Source organism: Balaenoptera acutorostrata, chromosome 4 (assembly GCF_949987535.1).
Source record: "Balaenoptera acutorostrata chromosome 4, mBalAcu1.1, whole genome shotgun sequence".
NCBI classification, from domain to species: domain Eukaryota; kingdom Metazoa; phylum Chordata; class Mammalia; order Artiodactyla; family Balaenopteridae; genus Balaenoptera; species Balaenoptera acutorostrata.
Genome location: NC_080067.1, coordinates 20,438,566 through 20,465,936, shown reverse-complemented (window position 1 = coordinate 20,465,936; position 27,371 = coordinate 20,438,566). Strand labels below are relative to the sequence as shown.

At 38.5% G+C, this 27,371-nt stretch overlaps 1 protein-coding gene across 3 annotated transcripts in view; it reads left to right on the top strand.

Moving 5' to 3' along the window:
• The window catches only part of RYK (receptor like tyrosine kinase), a 102,017-nt gene that overhangs the window by 15,019 nt on the left and 59,627 nt on the right, over positions 1–27,371 (top strand). For all 3 annotated transcript variants that reach the window (XM_057545003.1, XM_057545002.1, XM_057545004.1), the window contains exon 2: positions 23,160–23,281. In XM_057545003.1, the coding sequence (XP_057400986.1) occupies positions 23,160–23,281 (122 nt within the window). The remainder of the gene's footprint in view (positions 1–23,159; positions 23,282–27,371) is intronic.

The window sequence follows — 27,371 nt, the reverse complement described above, 5'->3', positions numbered from 1 at the left end:
CCTGCCGATGCAGGGGACACGGGTTCGGGCCCTGGTCTGGGAAGATCCCACATGCCGCAGAGTGACTGGGCCCGTGAGCCACAATTGCTGAGCCTGCGCGTCTGGAGCCTGTGCTCCACAACGGGAGAGGCCGTGACAGTGAGAGGCCCGCGCACCGCGATGAAGAGTGGCCCCCACTTGCCGCAACTGGAGAAAGCCCTCGCACAGAAACGAAAACCCAACACAGCCATAAAAAATAAAAAAAAAAAAAAAAAAAAAAAAAAAAAAAAAAAAACATCATTTCCCTTAAAATCTATCTTTGATGTAGTTGATTTTTATCTACAGCCAACCATTCATGCATCTAACATTTGAGTACCTACAAATACCGTAAGACCCCAGCCTTCCTTGTGAGGTGTGCAAGGTAGTGGGGAAGACAGACATGTGAACAGCTCCTGGAATGTATTTTGTTATGTGCTGTAAGGTGGCTCTTTTTTAAAGGGGCGTGGTTTGGTCATTGGCACTAATCGACCATTGTTGTGGCCTTAGGAAACCAATAGTTAACTTTTTAAATCGTTTAGAATAATTTTTAAACTACTGTGTTATTTGAACTTGAGCTACACAGACCAGGTCATGTAGAACACAGGCCTTGAATTAAGCTTGAGCTTTTTTTAATATTGTTTAGGGGAAAATGAATATTCCTTGATGGATGTTGAGAGTTTTGCAGAAATAACTTTGGATTTTCAGCTTGGAATTTGGGTTGTTTAAAAATAACTTATGAACAAATGTCATATTTTCTAACAATAGAGTAACATTCCTACTTTGCTGGAATTGGCAGTGAGAAATTTAAGTCTGATTATTATAGGCGAAGAACTGAAATGTTTTTCATCTTAGGTTCGAAGAGAAAAATTCTATACATTCTAATGACAAAATGCTACCTCTTCAATCCAGGGCTGTTCGCCCTTGTTCCTGCCTGCCTTCCCGCAGAGCCCCTTTCTACCTTCCACCCACTCTAGTTCGCTTGCTCTGTCTTCTGTTCTGCTGGTCCTTTCAGTTTTATCTTGTAGGGCTCCAGTTTTGTTTTGAGGTCTCCTCTGACTCTTTCATAGTGCTGCTTTATCTCTTGAGCTTAACTGAAACCTGATTTCTTCTTCTTTTTTTTTTTTTTTTGTCCTTGCCCTTTATTTTTTATTTATTTATTTTTTTAAACATCTTTATTGGAGTATAATTGCTTTACAATGGTGTGTTAGTTTCTGCTTTATAACAAAGTGAATCAGTTATGCATATACATATGTTCCCATATCTCTTCCCTCTTGCATCTCCCTCCCTCCCACCCTCCCTATCCCACCCCTCTAGGTGGTCACAAAGCACCGAGCTGATCTCCCTGTGCTATGCGGCTGCTTCCCACTAGCTATCTATTTTACATTTGGTAGTGTATATATGTCTATGCCACTCTCTCACCCTGTCACATCTTACCCCTCCCCCTCCCCATATCCTCAAGCCCATTCTCTAGTAGGTCTGTGTCTTTATTCCCGTCTTGCCACTAGGTTCTTCATGACCTTTATTTTCCCTTAGATTCCATATATATGTGTTAGCATACTGTATTTGTTTTTCTCTTTCTGACTTACTTCACTCTGTATGACAGACTCTAGGTCCATCCACCTCACTACAAATAACTCAATTTTGTTTCTTTTTATGGCTGAGTAATATTCCATTGTATATATGTGCCACATCTTCTTTATCCATTCATCTGTCGATGGACACTTAGGTTGCTTCCATGTCCTGGCTATTGTAAATAGAGCTGCAATGAACATTTTGGTACATGACTCTTTTTGAACTATGGTTTTCTCAGGGTATATGCCCAGTAGTGGGATTGCTGGGTCGTATGGTAGTTCTATTTGTAGTTTTTTAAGGAACCTCCATACTGTTCTCCATAGTGGCTGTATCAATTTACATTCCCACCAACAGTGCAAGAGTGTTCCCTTTCCTCCACACCCTCTCCAGCATTTACTGTTTCTAGATTTTTTGATGATGGCCATTCTGACCGGTGTGAGATGATATCTCATTGTAGTTTTGATTTGCATTTCTCTAATGATTAATGATGTTGAGCATTCTTTCATGTGTCTGTAGGCCATCTGTATATCTTCTTTGGAGAAATGTCTATTTAGATCTTCTGCCCATTTTTGGATTGGGTTGTTCGTTTTTTTGTTATTGAGCTGCATGAGCTGCTTGTAAATCTTGGAGATTAATCCTTTGTCAGTTGCTTCATTTGCAAATATTTTCTCCCATTCTGAGGGTTGTCTTTTGGTCTTGTTTATGGTTTCCTTTGCTGTGCAAAAGCTTTTCAGTTTCATTAGGTCCCATTTGTTTATTTGTGTTCTTATTTCCATTTCTCTGGGAGCTGGGTCAAAAAGAATCTTGCTGTGATGTATGTCATAGAGTGTTCTGCCTATGTTTTCCTCTAAGAGTTTGATAGTGTCTGCCCTTACACTTAGGTCTTTAATCCATTTTGAGTTTATTTTTGTGCATGGTGTCAGGGAGTGTTCTAATTTCATACTTTTACATGTTCCTGTCCAATTTTCCCAGCACCACTTACTGAAGAGGCTGTCTTTTCTCCACTGTATATGCTTGCCTCCTTTATCAAAGATAAGTTGACCGTATGTGTGTGGGTTTATCTCTGGGCTTTCTATCCTGTTCCATTGATCTATATTTCTGTTTTTGTGCCAATACCAAACTGTCTTGATTACTGAAGCTTTGTAATATAGTCTGAAGTCAGGGAGCCTGATTCCCCCAGCTCCATTTTTCGTTCTCAAGATTGCTTTGGCTATTCGGGGTCTTTTGTGTTTCCATACAAATTGTGAAATTTTTTGTTCTAGTTCTGTGAAAAATGCCAGTGGTAGTTTGATAGGGATTGCATTGAATCTGTAGATTGCTTTGGGTAGTAGAGACATTTTCACAATGTTGATTCTTCCAATCCAGGAACATGGTATATCTCTCCATCTATTTGTATCATCTTTAATTTCTTTCATCAGTGTCTTATAATTTTCTGCATACAGGTCTTTTGTCTCCTTAGGTAGGTTTATTCCTAGATATTTTATTCTTTTTGTTGCAATGGTAAATGGGAGTGTTTTCTTAATTTCACTTTCAGATTTTTCGTCATTAGTGTATAGAAATGCAAGAGATTTCTGTGCATTAATTTTGTATCCTGCTACTTTACCAAATTCATTGATTAGCTCTAGGAGTTTTCTGGTAGCCTCTTTAGGATTCTCTATGTATAGTATCATGTCGTCTGCAAATAGTGACAGCATTACTTCTTCTTTTCCGATTTGCATTCCTTTTATTTCTTTGTCTTCTCTGATTGCTGTGGCTAACACTTCCAAAACTATGTTGAATAATAGTGGTGAGAGTGGGCAACCTTGTCTTGTTCCTGATCTTAGTGGAAATGGTTTCAGTTTTTCACCATTGAGGACAATGTTGGCTGTGGGTTTGTCATATATGGCCTTTATTATGTTGAGGAAAGTTCCCTCTATGCCTACTTTCTGCAGGGCTTTTATCATAAATGGGTGTTGAATTTTGTCGAAAGCTTTCTCTGCATCTATTGAGACGATCATATGGTTTTTCTCCTTCAATTTGTTAATATGATGTATCACGTTGATTGATTTGCGTATATTGAAGAATCCTTGCATTCCTGGAATGAACCCCACTTGATCATGGTGTATGATCCTTTTAATGTGCTGTTGGATTCTGTTTGCTAGTATTTTGTTGAGGATTTTTGCATCTGTGTTCATCAGTGATATTGGCCTGTAGTTTTCTTTCTTTGTGACATCTTTGCCTGGTTTTGGTATCAGGGTGATGGTGGCCTCGTAGAATGAGTTTGGGAGTGTTCCTCCCTCTGCAATATTTTGAAAGAGTTTGAGAAGGATAGGTGTTAGCTCTTCTCGAAATGTTTGATAGAATTCACCTGTGAAGCCATCTGGTCCTGGGCTTTTGTTTGTTGGAAGATTTTTAATCACAGTTTCAATTTCAGTGCTTGTGATTGGTCTGTTCATATTTTCTATTTCTTCCTGGTTCAGTCTCGGCAGGTTGTGCATTTCTAAGAATCTGTCCATTTCTTCCAGGTTGTCCATTTTATTGGCATAGAGTTGCTTGTAGTAATCTCTCATGAACGTTTGTATTTCTGCAGTGTCAGTGGTTACTTCTCCTTTTTCATTTCTAATTCTATTGATTTGAGTCTTCTCTCTTTTTCTCTTGATGAGTCTGGTAATGGTTTATCAATTTTGTTTATCTTCTCAAAGAACCAGCCTTTAGTTTTATTGATCTTCGCTACTGTCTCCTTCATTTCTTTTTCATTTATTTCTGATCTGATCTTTATGATTTCTTTCCTTCTGCTAGCTTTGGGGGTTTTTTGTTCTTCTTTCTCTAATTGCTTTAGGTGCAAGGTTAGGTTGTTTATTCGAGATGTTTCCTGTTTCATAAGGTAGGCTTGTATTGCTATAAACTTCCCTCTTAGCACTGCTTTTGCTGTATCCCATAGGTTTTGGGTCGTCGTGTCTCCATTGTCATTTGTTTCTAGGTATTTTTTGATTTCCCCTTTGATTTCTTCAGTGATCACTTCGTTATTAAGTAGTGTATTGTGTAGCCTCCATGTGTTTGTATTTTTTACAAATCTTTTCCTGTAATTGATATCTAGTCTCATAGCGTTGTGGTCGGAAAAGATACTTGATACGATTTCAATTTTCTTAAATTTACCAAGGCTTGATTTGTGACCCAAGATATGATCTATCCTGGAGAGTGTTCCATGAGCACTTGAGAAAAATGTGTATTCTGTTGTTTTTGGGTGGAATGTCCTATAAATATCAATTAAGTCCATCTTGTTTAATGTATCATTTAAAGCTTGTGTTTCCTTACTTATTTTCATTTTGGATGATCTGTCCATTGGTGAAAGTGGGGTGTTAAAGTCCCCTACTATGATTGTGTTGCTGTCGATTTCCCCTTTTATGGCTGTTAGTATTTGCCTTATGTATTGAGGTGCTCCTCTGTTGGGTGCATAAATATTTACAATTGTTATATCTTCTTCTTGGATCGATCCCTTGATCATTATATAGTGTCCTTCTTTGTCTCTTGTAATAGTCTTTATTTTAAAGTCTATTTTGTCTGATATGGGAATTGCTACTCCAGCTTTCTTTTGATTTCCATTTGCATGGAATATCTTTTTCCATCCCCTCACTTTCAGTCTGTATGTGTCTCTAGGTCTGAAGTGGGTCTCTTCTAGACAGCATATATATGGGTCTTGTTTTTGTATCCATTCAGCCAGCCTGTGTCTTTTGGTGGGAGCATTTAATCCATTTACATTCAAGGTAATTATCGCTATGTATGTTCCTATTCCCATTTTCTTAAATGTTTTGGGTTTGTTATTGTAGGTGTTTTCCTTCTCTTGTGTTTCTTGCCTAGAGAAGTTCCTTTAGCATTTGTTGTAAAGCTGGTTTGGTGGTGCTGAACTCTCTCAGCTTTTGCTCGTCTGTAAAGGTTTTAATTTCTCCATCACATCTGAATGAGATCCTTGCTGGGTAGAGTAATCTTGGTTCTAGGTTTTTCTCCTTCATCACTTTAAGTATATCCTGCCACTCCCTTCTGGCTTGCAGAGTTTCTGCTGAAAGATCAGATGTTAATCTTATGGGGATCCCCTTGTGTGTTATTTGTTGTTTTTCTCTTGCTGCTTTTAATATGTTTTCTTTATATTTAATTTTTGATAGTTTGATTAATATGTGTCTTGGCGTGTTTCTCCTTGGGTTTATCCTGTATGGGACTCTCTGTGCTTCCAGGACTTGATTAACTATTTCCTTTCCCATATTAGGGAAGTTTTCAACTATAATCTCTTCAAATATTTTCTCAGTCCCTTTCTTTTTCTCTTCTTCTTCTGGGACCCCTATAATTCGAATGTTGGTACGTTTAATGTTGTCCCAGAGGTCTCTGAGGCTGTCCTCAGTTCTTTTCATTCTTTTTTCTTTATCCTGCTCTGCAGTAGTTATTTCCACCATTTTATCTTCCAGGTCACTTATCCTTTCTTCTGCCTCAGTTATTCTGCTATTGATCCCATCTACAGTATTTTTAATTTCATTTATTGTGTTTTTCATCGTTGCTTGGTTCCTCTTTAGTTCTTCTACGTCCTTGTTAAATGTTTCTTGCATTTTGTCTATTCTATTTCCAAGATTTTGGATCATCCTTACTATCATTATTCTGAATTCTTTTTCAGGTAGACTACCTATTTCCTCTTCATTTGTTAAGTCCAGTGTGTTTTGAGCCTGCTCCTTCACCTGCTGTGTGTTTTTCTGTCTTCTCATTTTGCTTATCTTCCTGTGTTTGGGGTCTCCTTTTCACAGGCTGCAGGTTCGTAGTTCCCGTTGTTTTTGGTATCTGTCCCCAGTGGCTAAGGTTGGTTCAGTGGGTTGTGTAGGCTTCCTGGTGGAGGGAACTAGTGCCTGCGTTCTGGTGGATGAGGCTAGATCTTGTCTTTCTGGTGGGCACGTCCACGTCTGGTGGTGTATTTTGTGGTGTCTGTGGCCTTATTATGATTTTAGGCAGCCTCTCTGCCAATGGATGGGGTTGTGTTCCTGTCTAGCTAGTTGTTTGGCATAGGGTGTCCAGCACTGTAGCTTGCTGGTCGTTGAGTGAAGCTGGGTCTTGATGTTGAGATGGAGATCTCTGAGAGATTTTTGCCGTTTGGTATTACGTGGAGCTGGGAGGTCTCTTGTGGACCAGTGTTCTGAAGTTGGCTCTCCCACCTCAGAGGCACGGCCCTGATGCCTGGCTGGAGCACCAAGAGCCTTTCGTCCACACGGCTCAGAGTAAAAGGGAGAAAAAATAGAAAGAAAGAAAGAAAGAAAGAGGCTATAATATAGTGAAGTAAAATAAAGCTACTGTAAAGCAAAGCTATACAGACAAAATCTCACCCAGAAGCATATACATATACACTCACAAAAAAAGGAAAAGGGGAAAAATTAATATCTCCTGCTCCCAGAGTCCCCCTCCTGAATTTGGGCTGATTCGTTGTCTATTCAGGTATTCAGCAGATGCAGGCACATCACGTTGTTTGTGGAGTTTTAATCCGCTGCTCCCGAGGCTGCTGGGAGAGATTTCCCCTTCTCCTCCCTGTTCGCACAGCTCCTGGGGTTCAGCTTTGGATTTGGACCCGCCTCTGCGTGTAGGTCGCCTGAGGGCGTCTGTTCCCCGCCCAGACAGGACGGGGTTAAAGGAGCAGCTGCTTCGGGGGCTCTGGCTCACTCAGGCCGGGGGGAGGGAAGGATACGGATGGGGGGCGAGCCTGCGGCAGCAGAGGCCAGCGTGACGTTGCACCAGCCCGAGGCGCGCCGTGCGTTCTCCCGGGGAAGTTGTCCCCGGATCACGGGAGCCTGGCCTTGGCGGGCTGCACCGGCTCCCGGGAGGGGCGGTGTGGAGAGTGACCTGTGTTCGCACACAGGCTTTTTGGTGGCGGCAGCAGCAGCCTTAGCGTCTCATGCCCGTCCTTGGGGTCGGCGCTGATAGCCACGGCTCGCGCCCGTCTCTGGAGCTCGTTTAGGCGGCGCTCTGAATCCCCTCTCCTTGCGCGCCGCGAAACATAGAGGCAAGAAAAAGTCTCTTGCCTCTTCGGCAGCTGCAGACTTTTTCCTGGACTCCCTCCCGGCTAGCTGTGGTGCGCTAACCCCTTCAGGCTGTGTTCACGCCGCCAACCCCAGTCCTCTCCCTGCGATCCGACCGAAGCCCAAGCCTCAGCTCCCAGCCCCTGCCCGCCCTGGTGGGTGAGCAGACAAGCCTCTCGGGCTGGTGAGTGCTGCTCGGCGCCGATCCTCTGTGCGGGAATCTCTCCGCTTTGCCCTCCGCACCCCTGTTGTTGCGCTCTCCTCCGAGGCTCCGAAGCTTCCCCCCTCTGCCACCCGCGGTCTCCGCCCGCGAAGGGGCTTCCTAGTGTGTGGAAACCTTTCCTCCTTCACGGCTCCCTCCCACTGGTGCAGGTCCCGTCCCTATTCTTTTGTCTCTGTTATTTCTTTTTTCTTTTGCCCTACCCAAGTACGTGGGGAGTTTCTTGCCTTTTGGGCGGTCTGACGTCTTCTGCCAGCGTTCAGTGGGTGTTCTGTAGGAGCAGTTCCCCGTGTAGGTGTATTTCTAATGTATCTGTGGGAAGGAAGGTGATCTCCGTGTCTTACTCTTCCGCCATCTTCCCACAGCTCCTGATTTCTTCTTGCGAGTGAAATTTTCCTCATAATACTTTCTAGTCACTGGAAGTCAATTTTAGTACATTCCTTCCCCATTTATGTGGCAGGGGTCAGCTTTTTTTCTTTTCTTTTTTAAAAATAATAATTTATTGGGTGAAATTCACACGACATAAAATTAACGATTGTAAAGTGAACAAATTATTCAATGACATTTAGTACATATACCATGTTGTGCGACCACCAACCCTGTCTAGTTCCAAAACATTTCCATTGCTCCAGAGTAAAACTCCTCACCTGTTAAGCAGTTTTTTCTCATCTCCCTCTTCCCTCAGCCTCTGGCTAGCACCAATTTGTGTTCTATTTCTGTGGATTTATCTATCCTGGATATTTTATATAAATGGACTAATACAATATGAGACCTTTTCTTTCTGGCTTCTTTTATTTAGCATAATGTTTTGGGGGTTCATTCACATTGTAGCATGTATCAATACTTCACTCCTTTCTGTGACTGAATAGTATTCCATTTCTATGTATACACCACAGTTTGTTTTCTTCATTCATCTGTTGATGGACATTTGGGCTGTTTTCACATCTTTATTATTGTGAATAATGTTGCTATGAACATGTGTGTTAAGTACTTGATTGAGTACCTGTTTTCAGTTTTGGATATATACCTAGGAGTGGAATTGTGGCTCATGTGGTTATTCCATGTTTAACTTTTTGAGGAACCACCAAACTTTTTTACAGTGGCTGAGCCGTTTTGCAGTCCCACCAGCAATGTACAGAAGTTCAAATTTTTCCATGTCCTTGATAACACTTGCTGTTTTCTGTTTGTTTGTTTGTTTTTTAATTAATGCTATCCTAGTGAGTATAAAGTTTTACCTCATTGTGGTTTTGATTTGTATTTCCCTAATGACTGCTGGTGTTCATGTGTTTGTTGGCTATTTGTGTGTCTTCTTTGGAGAAATGTCTTTTCAAGTCCCTTGCCCATTTTTAAATTGTCTTTTTGTTGTTGAGTTGTAAGAGTTCTTTATATATTGTGGGTAGTAGACACTTACCAGATACATAACTTGCAATATTTTCCTCCATTTTCTAGGTTGTCTTCACCTTGATAATGACTCAATGCACAGTTTTTTTTTTTATTTTTTAACATCTTTATTGGAGTATAATTGCTTTACAATGGTGTGTTAGTTCCTGCTTTATAACAAAGCAAGTCAGCTATGCATATATATATATATCCCCCATATCTCCTCCCTCTTGCATCTCCCTCCCACCCTCCTTATCCCACCCCTCTAGGTGGTCACATAGCACTGAGCTGATCTCCCCGTGCTATGCGGCTGCTTCCCACTAGCTATCTGTTTTACATTTGGTAGCGTATATATGTCCATGCCACTCTCTCACTTCATCCCAGCTTACCCTTCCCCCTCCCCGTGTTCTCAAGTCCGTTCTGTACGTCTGCATCTTTATTCCTGTCCTGCCCCTAGGTTCTTCAGAACCATTTTTTAAATATATGTTAGCATACGGTATTTGTTTTTCTCTTTCTGACTTACTTCACTCTATATGACAGACTCTAGGTCCATCCACCTCACTACAAATAACTCAATTTCATTTCTTTTTATGGCTGAGTAATATTCCATTGTATATATGTGCCACATCTTCTTTATCCATTCATCTGTCGATGGATACTGAGGTTGCTTCCATGTCCTGGCTATTGTAAATAGAGCTGCAATGAACATTGTGGTACATGACTCTTTTTGAATTATGGTTTCCTCAGGGTATATGCCCAGTAGTGGGATTGCTGGGTCATATGGTAGTTCTATTTTTAGTTTTTTAAGGAACCTCTATACTGTTCTGCTTAGTGGCTGTATCAATTTACGTTCCCACCAACAGTGCAAGAGGGTTCCCTTTTCTCCACACCCTCTCCAGCATTTATTGTTTGTAGATTTTTTGATGATGGCCATTCTGACTGGTGTGAGGTGATACCTCATTGTAGATTTGATTTGCATTTCTCTCATGATTATTGAGGTTGAGCATCCTTTCATGTGTTTGTTGGCAATCTGTGTATCTTCTTTGGAGAAATGTCTATTTAGGTCTTCTGCCCATTTTTGGATTGGGTTGTTTGTTTTTTTGATATTGAGCTGCATGAGCTGCTTGTAAATTTTGGAGATTAATCCTTTGTCAGTTGCTTTGTTTGTAAATATTTTCTCCCATTCTGAAGGTTGTCTTTTCGTCTTGTTTATGTTTTCCTTTGCTGTGCAAAAACTTAAGTTTCATTAGGTCCCATTTGTTTATTTTTGTTTTTATTTCCATTTCTCTAGGAGGTGGGTCAGAAAGGATCTTGCTGTGATTTATGTCATAGAGTGTTCTTCCTATGCTTTCCTTTAAGAGTTTTATAGTGTCTGGCCTTACATTTAGGTCTTTAATCCATTTTGAGTTTATTTTTGTGTATGGTGTTAGGGAGTGTTCTAATTTTATGAAGTCCAGTTTATCTAGTTTTCTTCTGTTGCTCTTGCTTTTAGTGACATATCTAAGGATCCATTGCTAAATCCAAGGTCATGAAAATTTATCCCTATGTTTTTTTCTAAGAGTTTTATAGTTTTAGGTCTTATATTTAGGTTGTTGATATATTTTGAATTAGTTTTTGTATATGGTGTGAAGTAGGGGTCTAATTTTCATTCTTTTTGCATGTGGATATCCAGTTTGCCAGCACCATTTGTTGAAGAGGCTGTTCTTTCTCCATTAAGTGGTCTTGGTGCTCTTGTCAGAAATCAGTTGGCTAAGGACTTGCCTGGTGTTCCAGTGGTTAAGACTCCACGCTCGTAATGCAGGGGTTCGATCCCTGGTCAGGGAACTAGATCCTGCATGCCGCAACTAAGAGTCTGCATGCTGCAACTAAAAAAAAAAAAAAAAAAGATCCCACATGGCTCAACTAAAGATGCTGCAACTAAAGATCCCGCACATGGCAACAAAGATCCTGTGTGCCACAACTAAAACCCAGCACAACCAAATAAATAAATAAATAATTATTTTTTAAAAAAATCAATTGGCTAGGAATGTATAGGCTTATTTCTGCACTCCCAGTTCTATTTCATTAATTTAGCTGTCTATCATTATGCCAGTACCACACTGTTTTGGTTTCTGTGGCTTTGTGGTAAGTTCTGAAATTGGAAAGTGTGACTCAACTATGTTCTTTTTCAAGACTGTTTTGGCTATTGGAGGCCACTTGCAATTCCATATTAATCTGAGAATCTGCCTTTCCATTTCTGCAAAAAAAGGGGTTAGAATTTTGATAGGGATTACACTGATATATCCCTTTGGGTAGTATTTCAACCTTAACAGTAGTAATAGTAAGTCTTCCAATCCATGAAGATGGGATGTCTTTCCATTTATTTAGGTCTTCCTTAATTTCAACAATGTTTTGTAGTTTTCATTGGATAAACCTTTTATCTCCTTGTTTAAATTTATTGTAAGGTATTTTATTCTTTTGGGTGCTATTATAAATGGAGTTGTTTTCTTTTTTAAAAATTTATTTATTTATCTTTGGCTGTGTGGGGTCTTCATTGCTGCACGCGTGGGCTTTGTCTGTTTACGGTGAGCGGGGGCTACTCTTCGTTGAGGTGCACAGGCTTCTCACTGCCGTGGCTTCTCTTGCTGTGGAGCACGGGCTCTAGGCCTGAGAGCTTCAGTAGTTGTGGCTCGCAGGCTCTAGAGCGCAGGCTCAGTTGTGGCGCACGGGCTGAGTTGCTCCGCGGCATGTGGAGTCTTCCTGGACCAGGGCTCGAACCCGTGTCCCCTGCATTGGCAGGCGGATTCTTAACTACTGCACTACCAGGGAAGCCCTGGAGTTGTTTTCATAATTTCCTTTTTGGATTGTTTATTAAGGGACTGGCTTTTATCATGCATTATATCCTTTTTTTCTTACTTTGATTTTTGATTGTTTTGCCCCAGGACAGTGACTCAGCATCCTCGTCTCTTTTGATATCATTGAGATTTATTGATACTTTATGACCTTTGACCCATTAGGGTTGTTGCAGCCACTCAGTTGCACGATGATCCTCAGTGACTATACCCTGACTTGTTTTCATTATTTTTCTCCCTTTATCCCAAAGGATATTAAAATCTACTGTGATTTTTTTTTTTTTTTTTTTTTTTTCTCAGCTGTTACTCCTTTGACCATGCTGGTGTCCTGGTTCTCAGGTCTCTTTTCTAAATAAGGCACTCATTGAAATGGCCACTTTGGACTTGGTCCTTTTCTCAGCCCTTGGAACTTCCTTGTTCTGATCAGGACACCCCAACCTACTTTCTCAGTCACTCCCCTCTACTAGAACCAGGCTCTGTTTCCTGGTCTCTTAAGGAGTTACCCTTTTCCTGTCTTGTGCCCAGCTGGCTCAATAAAGCATCACTGAATAAACTGTTTCCCTCATTGCCTCTCTAACCATTGCTCACTGCCCACTTCTCCTCTGCGGAGCCTACCACACCACTCCCAGACAATGATAAGCCCTGCTGTCTACTACCCCTGCTTTGAGATTGCATTTCATTGTTATTGTCATATTTGAAACACTAATAATTAGAAGCAATTAGAAAGAAGTAGATTATCTAGATTCTGTCTTCATTGTCTTTCACTTTTACTTAAAAATTGTTTTGAGCGTAATGGGGAAGGAAAGAAAAAAGATTATTCAGAAATAAATGTATGATAGTCTCTACAGATTTTATCTTTTTCTAAAAATCAATTTGTTTAATTTATTTTATTAACTTTATTTCCTGATTATCAGAGTAAAAACATACTGATAGGCCATTTGGAAAGTGTGCAGGCCCATAAAGAAGAAGAAAAGTACATGTTATTTAACTGTGCATTGGCAGTCTTTGGTAAATATTTTTCCAGTATTTTTTCTATGTTCTCATTTTTCTTTATGTAGTTGAAATCTTAGAACATAGGTAACTCTTTGAGATAGATGGTACTTCACAATCTATAATGTTATGTTTTCCCTCGCTCTCTGTCTTCTTACCTGTGGTCAGATTGTGGCCTATACGTTTTCTACTGTACGAAACTGACTGTGCTTTTCATTATAGCTGATCACTTTTTCTAAATCTCTTATTGATGCTTTGAAAGAATTGAATTTCCTTTAGAGTACGGTCTTGGTGTTTCTGCATGTCCACTCAGCCATATTAATTATGGATGGAGATACACATATCAACATGCTAAGATCAGTCATAGACTGATAGTTTTGTACCATGATTATACTTAAATTGGGTTCTCTTCATATTTCTATTATTTTGGGAAGATTGTACTTACATTGGGTTCTCTTTGCATTTCTAATATTTGGGGAATTTTTTGGACTCCTTACATTTTGATTTAGAGCTATATTCATGATGATTATACTTGAATTATTATGTATTATGTAAACCTCAGTATAAAATGATTACCTCACGTTAGAAATAAAAGTGTTATTAATCTTTCAGTATGTTTTGGAGTAACTTTTTTGGGGAAGGATACATAATCGGTGTATTTTTTGAGAATCTGTTGTCCTCGCGTATGATGAGAATTTGTCTGGGAATGTAATTCTTGGCCCTTTTGTGATTTCCCTGAAACCTATAGCTTTATTGCCTTCCCTGTCACCTTCAGGATTTCCCATGTTATCCTTATTCAGACAGTGAGCATGGGTAGTCCAGGGATTTTCTTCTCATTTCAGCCCCATTGTCACTGTTGCATGGTGAAGTTCTTTCTGAGCTTTGAACTTTTCACTATGAGCTTTTCAGTTCATAGTGCTTTGCCAAATTTTACCTTTTGGTTGGGTATTTTAAGGGAAAGTTGAAGGAAGGTGTTTTAGTCATTAGTAAATTATTATTACTAGTGTTAATCTTGATATATCAAAGATATTATCTTTACCAATGTGATTTTTTAAAATTGAATTTTGTTGTTTGAGGGCTTTCTCTCTAGCTTTTACTGGCCTTCATGGATTATTCTAGGCAGTATTTGGGTTTTTGTTTAGTGAATTGCTGTAGCTGTATGCATATTTCTTTAAACATGTTTTTGAAAGCTAATTTTTATTTTTCCCAGTTTAACTTAACTTTCATATGAAATTTAAGAAAAAGAATAAAAGCATAACCCATAATCCACCATTTATAATCAATCACTGTTCATATTTTTTGGTATTCTTTTTTGAGAGATGGAACACACACATTGTGCGTATACATGTACAGTTTTTTTTTAAATGCAGGTCCTCTTTTTTTAACCTTTTTATAAATTGAAGTATAGTTAATTTACAGTGTTGTGTTGGTTTCAGGTGTATAGCAAAGTGATTCAGTTATATATATAACTGAATATATATTCTGAATGTATATATATTCTTTTTTAGATTCTTTTTCCATTATAGGTTATTACAAGGTATTGAATGTAGTTTTCTGTGCTATACAATAGGTTCTTGTTGTTTATTTATTTTATATATAGTAGTGTGTATATGTTAATCCCAAGTTCTTAATTTATCTCCACCCCCCATCCCCTTTGGTAACCATAAGTTTGTTTTCTATGTCTGTGAGTCTATTTCTGTTTTGTAAATAAGTTCATTTGTATCACATATAAGTGATATCATATGATATTTGTCTTTGTCTGGCTTACTTCACTTAATATGATAATCTCTGGATCCATCCATGTTGCTGCAGATGGCATTATTTCATTCTTTTTTATGGCTGGGTAATATTCCATTGTATATATATATACCACATTTTCTTTATCCATTCATCTGTTGATGAACATTTAGGTTGCTTCCATGTCTTGGCTGTTGTTAAGTAGTGCTACTGTGAACACTGAGGGTGCATATACATGTACATTTAACTTTAATTCACCAGACATTTATTGAACACCTATTTTATGCAAGGGAACTATTCTAGACGCCAGACATTATTAAAGTTTTGCTGTATATAGTTTGTATCTTGCTTGTTCTTATTTAATGTTACATTCTAAGCAAAACTCAATTCATTAAAATTTATTTGTAACAGTCCTGTTCATGGCTTCATAGTCTTTTTCATTGTTTTTTTAGTCATTAAAACCTGTCTTCAAAGGGGAAGCTCAATATGTCACATGGATGAACAGGAGAGATTTGACTGAAGGGGTATAATGGCTTAGAGTACCACCTCTCTCCTCCAAAGAAAGAGAAATTGTTGAAAACTATTGTTCTCTGTTATGGATATGTTATAGTTTATTGATCACTGCTCTATTGCTGGTAGTTTATATTGTTACTTTTCTTCAATTTTAAATATTATTTTGATTAATATTTTATACATAAACATTTGGATCTATATTTGGTTTTCTTAGGATGAATTTTTTGAATTGGACTTACTGGGTCAGAGTATAAATATTTATAAAGCATTGATATATGTTCACAAATTGCTTGCTTGCCACACCCTGCCTAACATTCAGTATTGTATTTAAAGAACATAAGCATTTCTGTTACAACATCAAATACATTCAAAAAAAAAAAAATTTAAGGTTTCCAAGTCACTGAAAATAACAGGACTTATGGGAAGAATAAGGTTAAGGGCAAACCATTCAAGACCTCTGCAGTTTCAAACCAGTTACTAACAAAAGCATAATTGGTACCTTATGAGATAACTTGGACAGCCTGGTCAAACCACTTAGGGTGGCTGAGGCTGCTTCAGAGGAGAGTTTAAGATGTTAAAACATAATAGGTTGGAAATCGCTGGCTTGCATGTTCTTGAGATAGTGCAGATGAGAGCAGCTTTCCAAGCCATTGGGGCTGCCATAGAGTTGGACACAAGAGAAAGTGCAGCTTCCTAGGTCCAGGAACCATGCAGAGACTGGTGGCGCTCCTCTGAGGAGAGAGCCCTGCGTGCAGGTGCTTATTTTTAGTTTTCTTAAAATAGGGCTGAGAGGGCTCCTGCCTGGCGGTAGCTGAGTTGAGTGAGGGTCTTTTCCTTTTCCACTGAAAGTTATAATTCTTTACCTGCTCTTCCAGTTCCCCTTGCCTGGGAAAATTCAAATGTAAACTGACAATTTCTGTGTTGTACTGGTATTATTATTTTATTTACTAACCACTTATAAGCTAATTGGTGTTCAGGAACCTGTCTTATGACAGAACAGACTGTATTTGCTAATTTGATAGGTGAAAATTTGAACCTAATTTTAATGGCTTCTTTGAAGAAATTCAAACCCTTCCAAACTAGGAATAACTACCTGAGTTAATAAAGAATGGCTATTTCAAAACAAATGCTTTCAAAATCTAGTCAGGAAACAGCAACTCTGTTTAACGGTTGTATTACAGTTTCAATACCTCAATCTAGGGTAGTGAATTTAAAATTTTCAGTTTATTTTGGTGGCCATTAAGATACGGATCACAGGGCTCCAAACTGTCAACAGCTTATGTATATTACTTTATTTGTTGAGCATAGAAGTCATGGTTTTGTAGTGACTCACTTGTGGGAATGACTTCATTCAGGATTATGCAGCATTCAGTTATAACACCAGAGAAGACAAGGAGTAGGGGTGTCAAGTCAAGTTCAAGATTGGCTGTTTTCAGGGTAGGGTATGCATGTCTTGATACAGGCTGTGGGAGAAAGTCGAGGGTACTGGTAAGAAAGTAATTGCGGTAATTGGCGTTGAGGCCAGTAAGAAGAAAATAAGGAAATAATTGCTGTAATCAAATGGGAGAAACAAGAGGATTATGGACACTGGAGATATTATGAGCCCACAGAACAGCTGTTGTAACAATAAAGGGAAGGAGCTGAGGCGCTACTAACTATTGAGATAATTACAGTTTAAGATTTTGGAGGTAGAGCAATTTATATATTGTCACTGTCCATAGAAATGGGTTGCTTTGGTACGGATGAAGGTTGTTGGAGTTGAGGAATAAAAGGGTCATTGAAGGTTGGGTTGAGAGTGGGTTGGTCTCAAGTACATTGGGAGTCTGCCATAATAAGTCACAGGATAAGGGTGTATAGAAATTTCATAAACTGGTTCCAGAATCCTCAATGAATGAGGTAGCTAAGATACTGGGAAGGAGCTTTATGTGGAGTTGAATTTACAGAACTCCTAAGATGTTCTTGACACTTTGAACTGTGTCTGGAAAATTTAAATATTTACACATCGTTGTTATCACCAGTAATAACATTATAACTGTTATTTATTAGGAACAGAATTCTTCATTTCCCTGTAAATGATGTTTGAAATTTAAATTTGGAAGTTGTTGATCACTTAAGATTAATTCTTTTTTTCCTGAAACTTTTTATGTTGGTGATAGTAACATTCTATGGTATGCAAGCTTTTTGAGACTGGAAAAGAGAGGTAAAAACTTGTTGACTCTCTTTTTCCCTCTTTAAAAAAATTTAGGTAAACTTTACATACAATGAAACGTGCAGATACAGTTGGTCGAGTTTTGAAAAATGCATACACCTATATAACCACACCCCCGTTAGATGCAGAACATTTCCATCACCCCAGGAGGTTCCCTTTGTAATCAGTTCACCAATCTCCCTCCCAACCCCCTCCCAAGCAACCACACTGATCTGATTTCTGTCACCACAGATTAGTTTTGCCTGCTCTAGAACGTTATATAAATGGAATTATATAGGATGTACTCTGTGTACAGCTTCTTTGACTCATATTGTCTGTGAGACTCATCCCTTTTGTTACAGTCTCAACAGTTTATTTTCGTTGCTGAGTAGTATTCCATTATGTACACAATTGGTTATTCATTTATCTGCTGATGGACATTTGTGTTGTTTCCAGTTTTGGCTATTCTGAATAAAAGTGCTATCAATGTTCACATACGAGTTTTTTTGTGGAATCATATGTTTTCATTTCTTTTGGATAATTACCTAGGAGTGGAATTACTGGGTCTGAGTAGGCATATGCTTAACTTTATAAGAAACTGCCTGTTTTCCAAAGTAGTTGGACATTTTTACCTTCCCGGCAATGTATGAGAGTTGCAGTTGCTCCACATCCTTGCCAACATTTAGTCATTCTTGTGAGTGGAAATGGTATCTCATTGTGGTTTTAATTTGTATTTCGCTGATAACTAATGATGTTTAGCACCTTTTCATATGCTCATTGTCTGTTTACATATCTTTTCTTACAAAATGTATGTTCACATCTTTTGCCTATTTTATTTAATTGGGTTGTCTTTTTATTTTTGGTTCATAAGAGATCTTTATTTATTCTAGAAACAAGTCCTTTTAGGTATATGAGTTGTGAATATTTTCTCCCAGTTTGTGACTTGAATTTCATTTTCTTAATATCTTTTAAGGAGCAGAAGTTTTTAATTTTAATGATGACCAATTCATCAATTTTTTTCTCTTTGGGTCTGTAGTTTATTTGGCCAGTCCAAGAAATCTTTGCTTAACCCAGGTTGTGAAGATAATCATTTTCTTCTAGAAGCTTTATAGTTTTAGCCTTTACATTTAGGTCTGTAATCAATTTCAGATCAGGTTTTGTGTGATATGTAAGATAGGGCTCAAGATTTTTTCCCCCATACCTTTATCCATTTGGTTTAGCATCACTTTAATTGAATTGCCATTGTGCCTTTGTTGAAATTCCACTGACCCTTACTTGTGGGTTTATATTTGGATTCTGTTTTGTTCCATTGATATATCTATCCTTATACCAATACCACACTGTCTTGATTACTCTAGTTCTTCATCCTGTTGTGAAATAGGATGATAACTGGAATCCTTTCATTACCTATGAGGTAGTGTGAGTCTTCCAACGTTGTCTTTTTCTTTTCTTTTCTTCAAGATTATTTTGGCATTTAAATTTCATTTTAGAGTTAATTTGTTTCTTCAGAAAATCTGTTAGGATTTTGATTAAGATTACTTTAAAGCTATAGATCAATTTAAGAAACTTGACATCTTAACAGTGTTGAGGCTTATCTAAGAGAATGGTATCTCTCCACTTACTTAGGTCATCTCTAATTTTTCTTAGTCATGTTCTGTAGTTTCCAAGTAAAGAGGTCTTATCTTTAGTTAGAATTATTTCTAGATACTGTTTTCTTTTATGTTATGGTATTGATTTTTAAATTTTATTTTCCAATTGTTGCTAGTATATAGAGATACAAGTAATTTTTTGAATATTGGCCTTGTATTCTGAGGCTTTGCCAAATTCATGAATTGGTTTTAGTAGTATTTTATTAATAATAGATTTCATAGTGTTTTCTCTGCACACGTAATCCTGTCATCTGTGAATAATGAACTATATAGTTCATCCTCTCTAACTTTTATACTTTTTGTCTTATAAATTGGCTATGACCTCCAGCGCAAGGTTGAATAGAAGTGTTGGAAGTGGACATCCTTGCCTTGTTTCTCATCTTAGAAATAAGAATTTAAATTCACCATTGAGTATGATGTTAGCTATAGTGTTTTTGTAGATACTCTTTACCAGACCGAGAAGGTTTATTTCTCTTCCTAGTTTGCCCAGTTTTTTAAAATCATTATTAGGCTTTGAAGTTTACCAAATGCATTTTCTGCATCTATTGAAATGATCTGGGTTTTTGCCTTTTATTCATTAATGTGTTTAATTATATTGATTTTTAAAGGTTTACCTTTTATAAACACTTGGTCATGATGTATTAACCTTTTTCCATATTGCTGGACTCAGTTTGCTAATGTTTGATAGAGAATGTGTCTGTGTTCACGAGGGAAGTCAGTCTAATTTTCTTAACAATGTTTTAGTCAGGTTTTTTTTTTTTTTTTTAATTTTTTTTTTTTTTTTTATAGCTACTTTATTTATTTATTTTTGGCTGTGTTGGGTCTTCGGTTCGTGCGAGGGCTTTCTCTGGTTACGGCAAGTGGGGGCCACTCTTCATCGCGGTGCGGGGACCGCTCTTCATCGCGGTGCGCGGGCCTTTCACTATCGCGGCCCCTCCCGTTGCGGGGCACAGGCTCCAGACGCTCAGGCTCAGTAGTTGTGGCTCACGGGCCCAGCTGCTCCGTGGCACGTGGGATCTTCCCAGACCAGGGCTCGAACCCGTGTCCCCTGCATTAGCAGGCAGATTCTCAACCACTGCGCCACCAGGGAAGCCCTTAGTCAGGTTTTAATATCAGTGTAACATAAAGTGAGTTAGGAAGTTCTTTCTTTGACTATTTTCTGAGTTTGTGCAAGATTGGTATTAGATCTTCCTTAAATGTTTTGGTATAATTCATCTGGACCTGGAGCTTTGAGGGAAGATTTTTAATTATTTGGATTTTTAATTTCTTCTTGTCAGTTTTGGTAAATTCAAGGATTTTTTAATTTTATCTAAATTACTGAATTGTCATTAGGTTGTTCATAATATTCTTTTTTTAACATCTGTTGGATTTGTAGTAACGTTGCCTCTTCCTAAATATTGTTAATCTGTGTCTCCTTTTTTCTTTTTTATTTATTTATTTATTTATTTATTTATTTATTTATTTATTTATGGCTGCGTCAGGTCTCAGTTGTGGCATGCGGGATCCTTTGTTGCGGTATACGGGATCCTTTGTTGCAGTGCGCAGGCTCTTCGTTGCGGTGCGCGGGCTTCTCTAGTTGTGGCGCATGGGCTCCAGAGCACGTGGGCTCTGCAGTTGCGGAACGCGGGCTCTGTAGTTGTGGCGCGCCGGCTTAGTTGCCCTGCAGCGTGTGTGATCTTAGTTCCCCAGCCAGGGATCAAACCCGAGTCTCCTGCATTGGAAGTCCGCGTCACACTCTTAACCACTGGACCACCAGGGAAGTCCCTACTAATCTTTTCAAGTAATCATCTTTTGACTTTATCCTTATGGTTAATTTCTTTATTGTGGTATTTGATCAGAGAAGGTAGCCTGCATTATTTCAAGTTAGAATCCATTTTAAAAAATGTGTATGGGTCTAATTCATGATGAACCTCCCTTGTTTCATGTTTCATAATTACATTGTTCAAATTATATGTCCACACTAAATTTTTATCTGTTTTGATCTTTTGTTTTCTGAAGGATGTTAGTTTCCAACTATGATTGTGGATTTATTTCTTCTTGATTTTTTTTTTTTTGGCTTTCTGTATTTGAAGCTCGTTTGTTAGTTGTACTACTGTATCTTATGTTTTTATGAATATGAACCTTTTCTTACTAATAAATTCATATTAATTAATGAATTTATTAATATAAAGTCTTTCTACCTTGAGTTCTAATTTGTCTCATGTCAGTACTGCCATATTTACTTCTTTGTTTTTCTCCCCCTTTTAACCTGGCATATATTTTAAAATTTTGTTCTAGGTATTGTATATCTCTTGTGAACAGCATCAATCTAGACTAGAGTAAAAAAACATTTTTAAAAACAAGCAAAATTTAAGCTATTTACAATTATTGTGTTTGCTGATGGCCTTCTTTGTACCCAGCTTTCTTGTTGCATTTCCCTCCTACCTCTCTCCCACCTTCTTACTTTCTTTCCCCTACCCTCCTTTCTCCAGCCCCACCAGTCCTCCCTCCCCAGTTGTTTGCTAGCACTTCCTGTTCTGCTGGCAGGGAGAGCCTTTTGCAGATGGCCTCTAACTTTCTCTCATTGCATTTGGTTTCCTCTATAGGATCAATAAAGCAGTGCTACTCAACCAGTGCAGCAGGTTTCCTCTATGTAAGCCTCAAATCTCATTTCTGAATTAATGATTGTATTAGATTCAGTTCAGAAATGAGAAAACTAATTTTACAGGAGAAATGCCTATAACAGAGTTATTCATTTCTATATCTGTATCTTAGGAGGTGTGAGAGCCTCACCTTGACCTCTTTGCATACCACAAGGTGTTTTAGACTCCTGGTATAAGGCTCAGTAAGTATGAAATTTACATTTCAGTTGGCCTCCCATGTACCTTTTTCCCTCCCATGTGTGGAATATGTGTCATGCATTACTAGAGGGACACCTAGTCACAACTTTAAATAACAGTAAATCAATTGAGAGAACTTACTCCCTGCCTTCATTCTTTCAGTTCTTTTGGGTTATCATAGAGAAAACCTCTGATTCTTTACCTCTCTCAAACACTTGCTATATTATCCCCTTCCTCCCTTTTTGTAAACGATGAGCTGGGCTCAGGCTCACTGCCTTGGTGTAGGCCACAATATTTAGCTAGCATTTAGTAATGTTTTGTTTTCCTTTTAATTGATTTTTTTTTTTTTTTGGTTACCTTGTATTTTTTCACAATAATTACTGGTTTTCCACTCAAGATGGTGATTAAATTTTGCCTTTAAAATTTTTATTTTAAGAAGGGGTATCACAAAATTGAAAAATGTGATGTGTGTTGGAGGTTGGATGTGACCTTGGGCAAGAAAGTGGTATGGCAATGAGTGAGATTTGAAATCTCCAGCTTTCTCAGGCATCTCGATTATTTCTCTTTTTATCTGCAGTGCTAACTTGTCTAACAAGTGTTTACTGAGCATCTGCTTTGTGCAGAGGACTGTCCCAAGAATACGAGAAGTATGGTGTTCTCCACCTTGTAGTTCAGGTTGGGAAGAGGATGTGTGTCTGTGTGGCAGTGGTGTGAGTGTACCTTGGTAACATGCCCTCCAAGCAGCCAGCATGTCGTACTGACAGAAGCCAAGGTCATCTCTGGCTGGGGTCTTGAGGCCTTGGTTCACACTAATATTTTCACCCAGGTGCCTATCTCTCTTCCTGAATCCTCATCAGTTTTGTGGGGTTAAGGGGCTTTTGTTTGTAGGCATTTCTCTGAGGAGGTCTGTTTCCAAAAGGAAGTGTACCACATTGGTGGTTCTCGGAAGACAGCGTGGCTCCCAGAGTTCTGGCTCCAGCACCCCTGTGCTTAGCTGGAGGACCACTTAATTGTCCTGAGTCTCAGTTTCTTAATCCTTGTTGGCGATGATGAAATCCCGTGTTCTTCCTACTTTGTAAGGCAGCACATGTGGGATATGTTTGTGATGTGCATTTGTACATCAATGTTATTTTTATAATAATCAGTATTTGAAATACTGATGGTTAATGCTTTTGAGGGTATTATGGGCGTTTAATTTTTTTCTCTATTTTTTTTCTAGGTCTTGATGCAGAACTTTATTATGTGAGAAATGATCTTATTAGTCACTACGCCCTATCCTTTAACCTGTTAGTACCCAGCGAGACAAATTTCCTGCACTTCACTTGGCATGCAAAGTCCAAGGTAAGAGAGCAGTCAAGCAAAGATGCCAAGACAGGACCACCCAGGCCCAGAGGCTGAGGCAAGGACTGTATCTGAGGAATGTGCTGTCAACCGCACAAGGGGGTCAGTGGGTGGTGGGCTGTAGCAGTACTGGACCTTTTCAGATTTCTATTTTAAATCTTGAGCCTAGTCCTCTAGACTTTCTCAAATCCTTGAAAATGAAGGTAGTCATCATTTATGTGACTAGCTTATGGCAGAACACTTACATCTGTTCAAGCTTTTCAAATAGGGATGTAGCTCTAGCTTGAAGAGGGGACAGTTGGACCTGTTAATGACTATGCTGTTATGATGAAGTGATATGAGTGGGCAGTGGGGGAATTTGTAAGTTAGGTGTTTCAGACATGTCTGAGGTATTGGATATAGTTCTCCCATTTATGGAGAAGTGGTAAAAGTCAGGTACAGCAGACGTAAGCACCTGTGTGTAACTATGACGAACCTCTTGCCTGGTTTGCTTGTTGCTGAATTCTTCACATTTCTTCTGACTGTCTGGGCTCCTCTAACATGATAAGTTTTCTCTTAGGTCAGAGAGTGAGAGGCTGAATGTAGAGCCCACCTCCCCCGATCAACTTCAGTTTCTTTTGGCAGCATTATATTAAGCTTCTGAGTAGGGTTTTATTTGGGAAATAAAAATAGTTTTTGCTACTAAAAACAAATAAGAATACCTTCTGTACAGTTTATCTTAAAATTATTATAAAGTGGTATTTGTTCTTATACTTGTTGCAAGTCATTTAAGTTTGATCACTTTAATATAGATCTTTTTTTGTCTATTTAGAAAATAATAATGGTTATTAGGAAAATTCAAATATTATAGAATTGTTTTAAGAACTGTTAAGACTTTGTACCTCTGTACCAAGAAGTAATCATTGGTTATAATTTGGTATACTTCAAAGCTCATTTCTTTTTCCTTTTTAAACAAAAAGGGGATTTTCTAACACATGTGTTGTACAGTGTTTTTCCCCCTACCTGATATTATGTCTTGGCATGTTTCCATTTCTCTACTTTCAGATTTAACTCAGTCTCTTTAATGGCTTTATAACATGATATCATATGGATGTACGACGTATTGTTATTTGTTAAGTGCCTCATTGACGCATGGATTTTTAATAGCATTTTACTATTTCAAACAATGTTTCCTTTCACTATTACAAATAGTTTCTTCACTTCATTTGGCAGGCAAAATCCATGGTAAAAACAATTGGTAGTTCATCTTTTGTTGCTGTTTCTAACTTTATTATTGATGAATATAGAAACAAAAAATATGTGTGTGTGTGAATGTTTATGAGTATGTATGTATACATACATTAAGAACATCTTAATTTGTTCAGAAATTTTTGTGTACTTTTGGCATCATTTCTGAGTAGTACATTGTGACCAGGAAGTGAAATGACTGGGTCAGAGACTGTGCATGATTAAAATTTTGATTGATATCGCCAAATTCTTTCTCCCTTCCCTCTCCCAAGATGGTACCAATAAGCCAACATTCCTTACAAAGTGAATAAGAGTGCTTATTTCAATTCACCATTTAATGCTAAATATTTTAAGTATATTTGTTTGCCAGTCAGATAAGTAAAAATGATTATATAAATATGCATATATCCACATTATTATATATACTCACATGTACATTAGAGAAACGTACACACATACACATACATGCATTAAAACATAGCTGCAGGAATGCTGTGATTAAAGTTGAGTTAGCTTGGATCCTAGGTAAAGCATATGTGCCTTGCTGTCTAGAGCACCTCAACTGTCCAACATTATTGCCTTGGGGTATCCAAATAGGGGGGTGTTCTTTTAGGAGTGGATAGATCTCTTTAGGGTGAAGTCTGCAAAAACAGAGGGAGAAACTTCATGTGAACTAAGAACATATAGTAGATGGTAACTTGAATATACTGAAGTGCCAGCATAGGTGATACAGGTAATTCAGAAAAGGTTCACCTGAGACATTTTAATCTGAGGTCTGTTAGTTTGAATGGGTAGGCGCCTGGACTCTTCAAGGAAACAGCTAACACATTTTTCAGTATTCTTATATAACATTGTGTGACGTTATTATTTGGGGCAGGTAACTTTTAATTTTGATATAATTTCAAACATAGAGAAAATTATAAGAACAGTACAAAGAATTCTCAAAGAATATCCTTTACCCAAGTTCACTAATTGTTACTGGTTTGCTCCATTTACTTACTTTATCATTCATTCGCTCATTCTCCCCATCCTCATGCACACACACTTTTTTCCGTTGAACTGTGTGCAAGTGAATTGCGCGCATTGTGCCCCTTTACCCCTAAGTATATCAGTGTACATTTTCTAAGAACAGGGTTAGGAACTTAATATTAACACAATACTATTATCTAATCTACAGAACTCATATTTCATCAGTTATCCCAATCATGTTCTTTTTTTTTTTTTTAAATTCCTTTATCCTTTTTTTTTTATATTAATTTATTTATTTATTTAGGCTGTGTTGGGTCTTCGTTTCTGTGCGAGGGCTTTCACTAGTTGCGGCAAGTGGGGGCCACTCTTCATCACGGTGCGCGGGCCTCTCACTGTCGCGGCCTCTCTTGTTGCAGAGCACAGGCTCCAGACGCGCAGGCTCAGCAACTGTGGCTCACGGGCCCAGCCGCTCTGCGGCATGTGGGATCTTCCCAGACCAGGGCTCGAACCCGTGTCCCCTGCATTGGCAGGCAGATTCTCAACCACTGCGCCACCAGGGAAGCCCCAATCATGTTCTTTATAGCCCTTTTTTCTCCTGTGGCCTTTCTTTGTGTTTCTTGACTTTGACATTTAGGAACATACAGGCCAGTGGACTGTCCCTCAGTTTGAGTTGTCTGTCTGAGGTTTCCTTATGGTTAGATTCCGGAATGTCTCCTTGGTGGTAACACTACATACAGCATTGCTGTCCTCCACAGTGCACACGATGTCAGTTTGTCCCCTTACTGTTGATGTTAACTGTGATCACACAGTTCACCAGGTTTCTCCACTGTAAAGTTCTCTCCTTTATAATGAACAGGTAATCGTGGGGAAATAATTTGAAATTATATATTAAAATCCCATAACGCAACACCCTTTCAACCACTAATTTTTGCACCTGTGTTTAGAACTAGGTTTCACTTTTAGCCAGTGTGATTGTTTCCTCTCACTGGAAGAGGTGATCTGCACTAGGTAGCCATTTGGTGGTAGTGCTGTAGAAGGAATTTAAACATTTGTGGAGTGGCAGTCTTGAATTTTAAGTTCCCTTGCAACTCTGAGATCCATCGTTTCTGTGAATCTTTCAGGCAGAGAAGCTTTTTATATTCTCCAAAAAATTGATGGTTAGTCCTTTGTTACTTTTCCTATCTTTAATGTTGATGAATATGAAAACAAATAATACATATATTTTAAAATAGTGAAAAATCTAATGAAATAGTAGAGATTCTATTCTGGGTAAGCTGCTGACTTTCAACAGGATGTGATTGTTTCTGGGAGCACTTGGGAAAAAAAAATGCTGATATACCATGAGAATATTTTCTGGGCAAGTGTATGAGTAGTGACTTATGAATAAAAAGGCAGTGTAGGATGTGGCAGTTAGAATTGAACAGAATTAAACATTCTCTTATTCATTCGTTTTTAAAAATATACACTAACTTTTTTTTTTTTTTTAATTTGGAGTGAGTTTCAGGGGTCTGACTGCTGATAGTGGGTGCCTGAGGAGTTTTAGGAGCCTGTCACAAGGAGGAAATAGGAGTGGAGGAGAGTAGATAGAAGAAGGGGCTCAGATGAATATATATGTTTGAGTGGGAAGCAGTGTTGGTGTGGGTACATGTTGGATTAGGAGGAGCCTTGGTATAGCTGTACTGTACTTTCATGTTCTTCACATTATCTTGTAGAGCATAATTTCCAAACTACTTCTGTGGCGGGTATTAACTACCATCATTAGTGCACATTTGGCCTGCTCTTGCTGGTATGATAGTCCTCGTAAGGCAGAAGCTCCCTGACTTGTTGGAGGCCATCACATTTATTTACACGTCGAGGCCAGAAGCCTAGAAGGGATCCTAGACTCCTCCTTCAC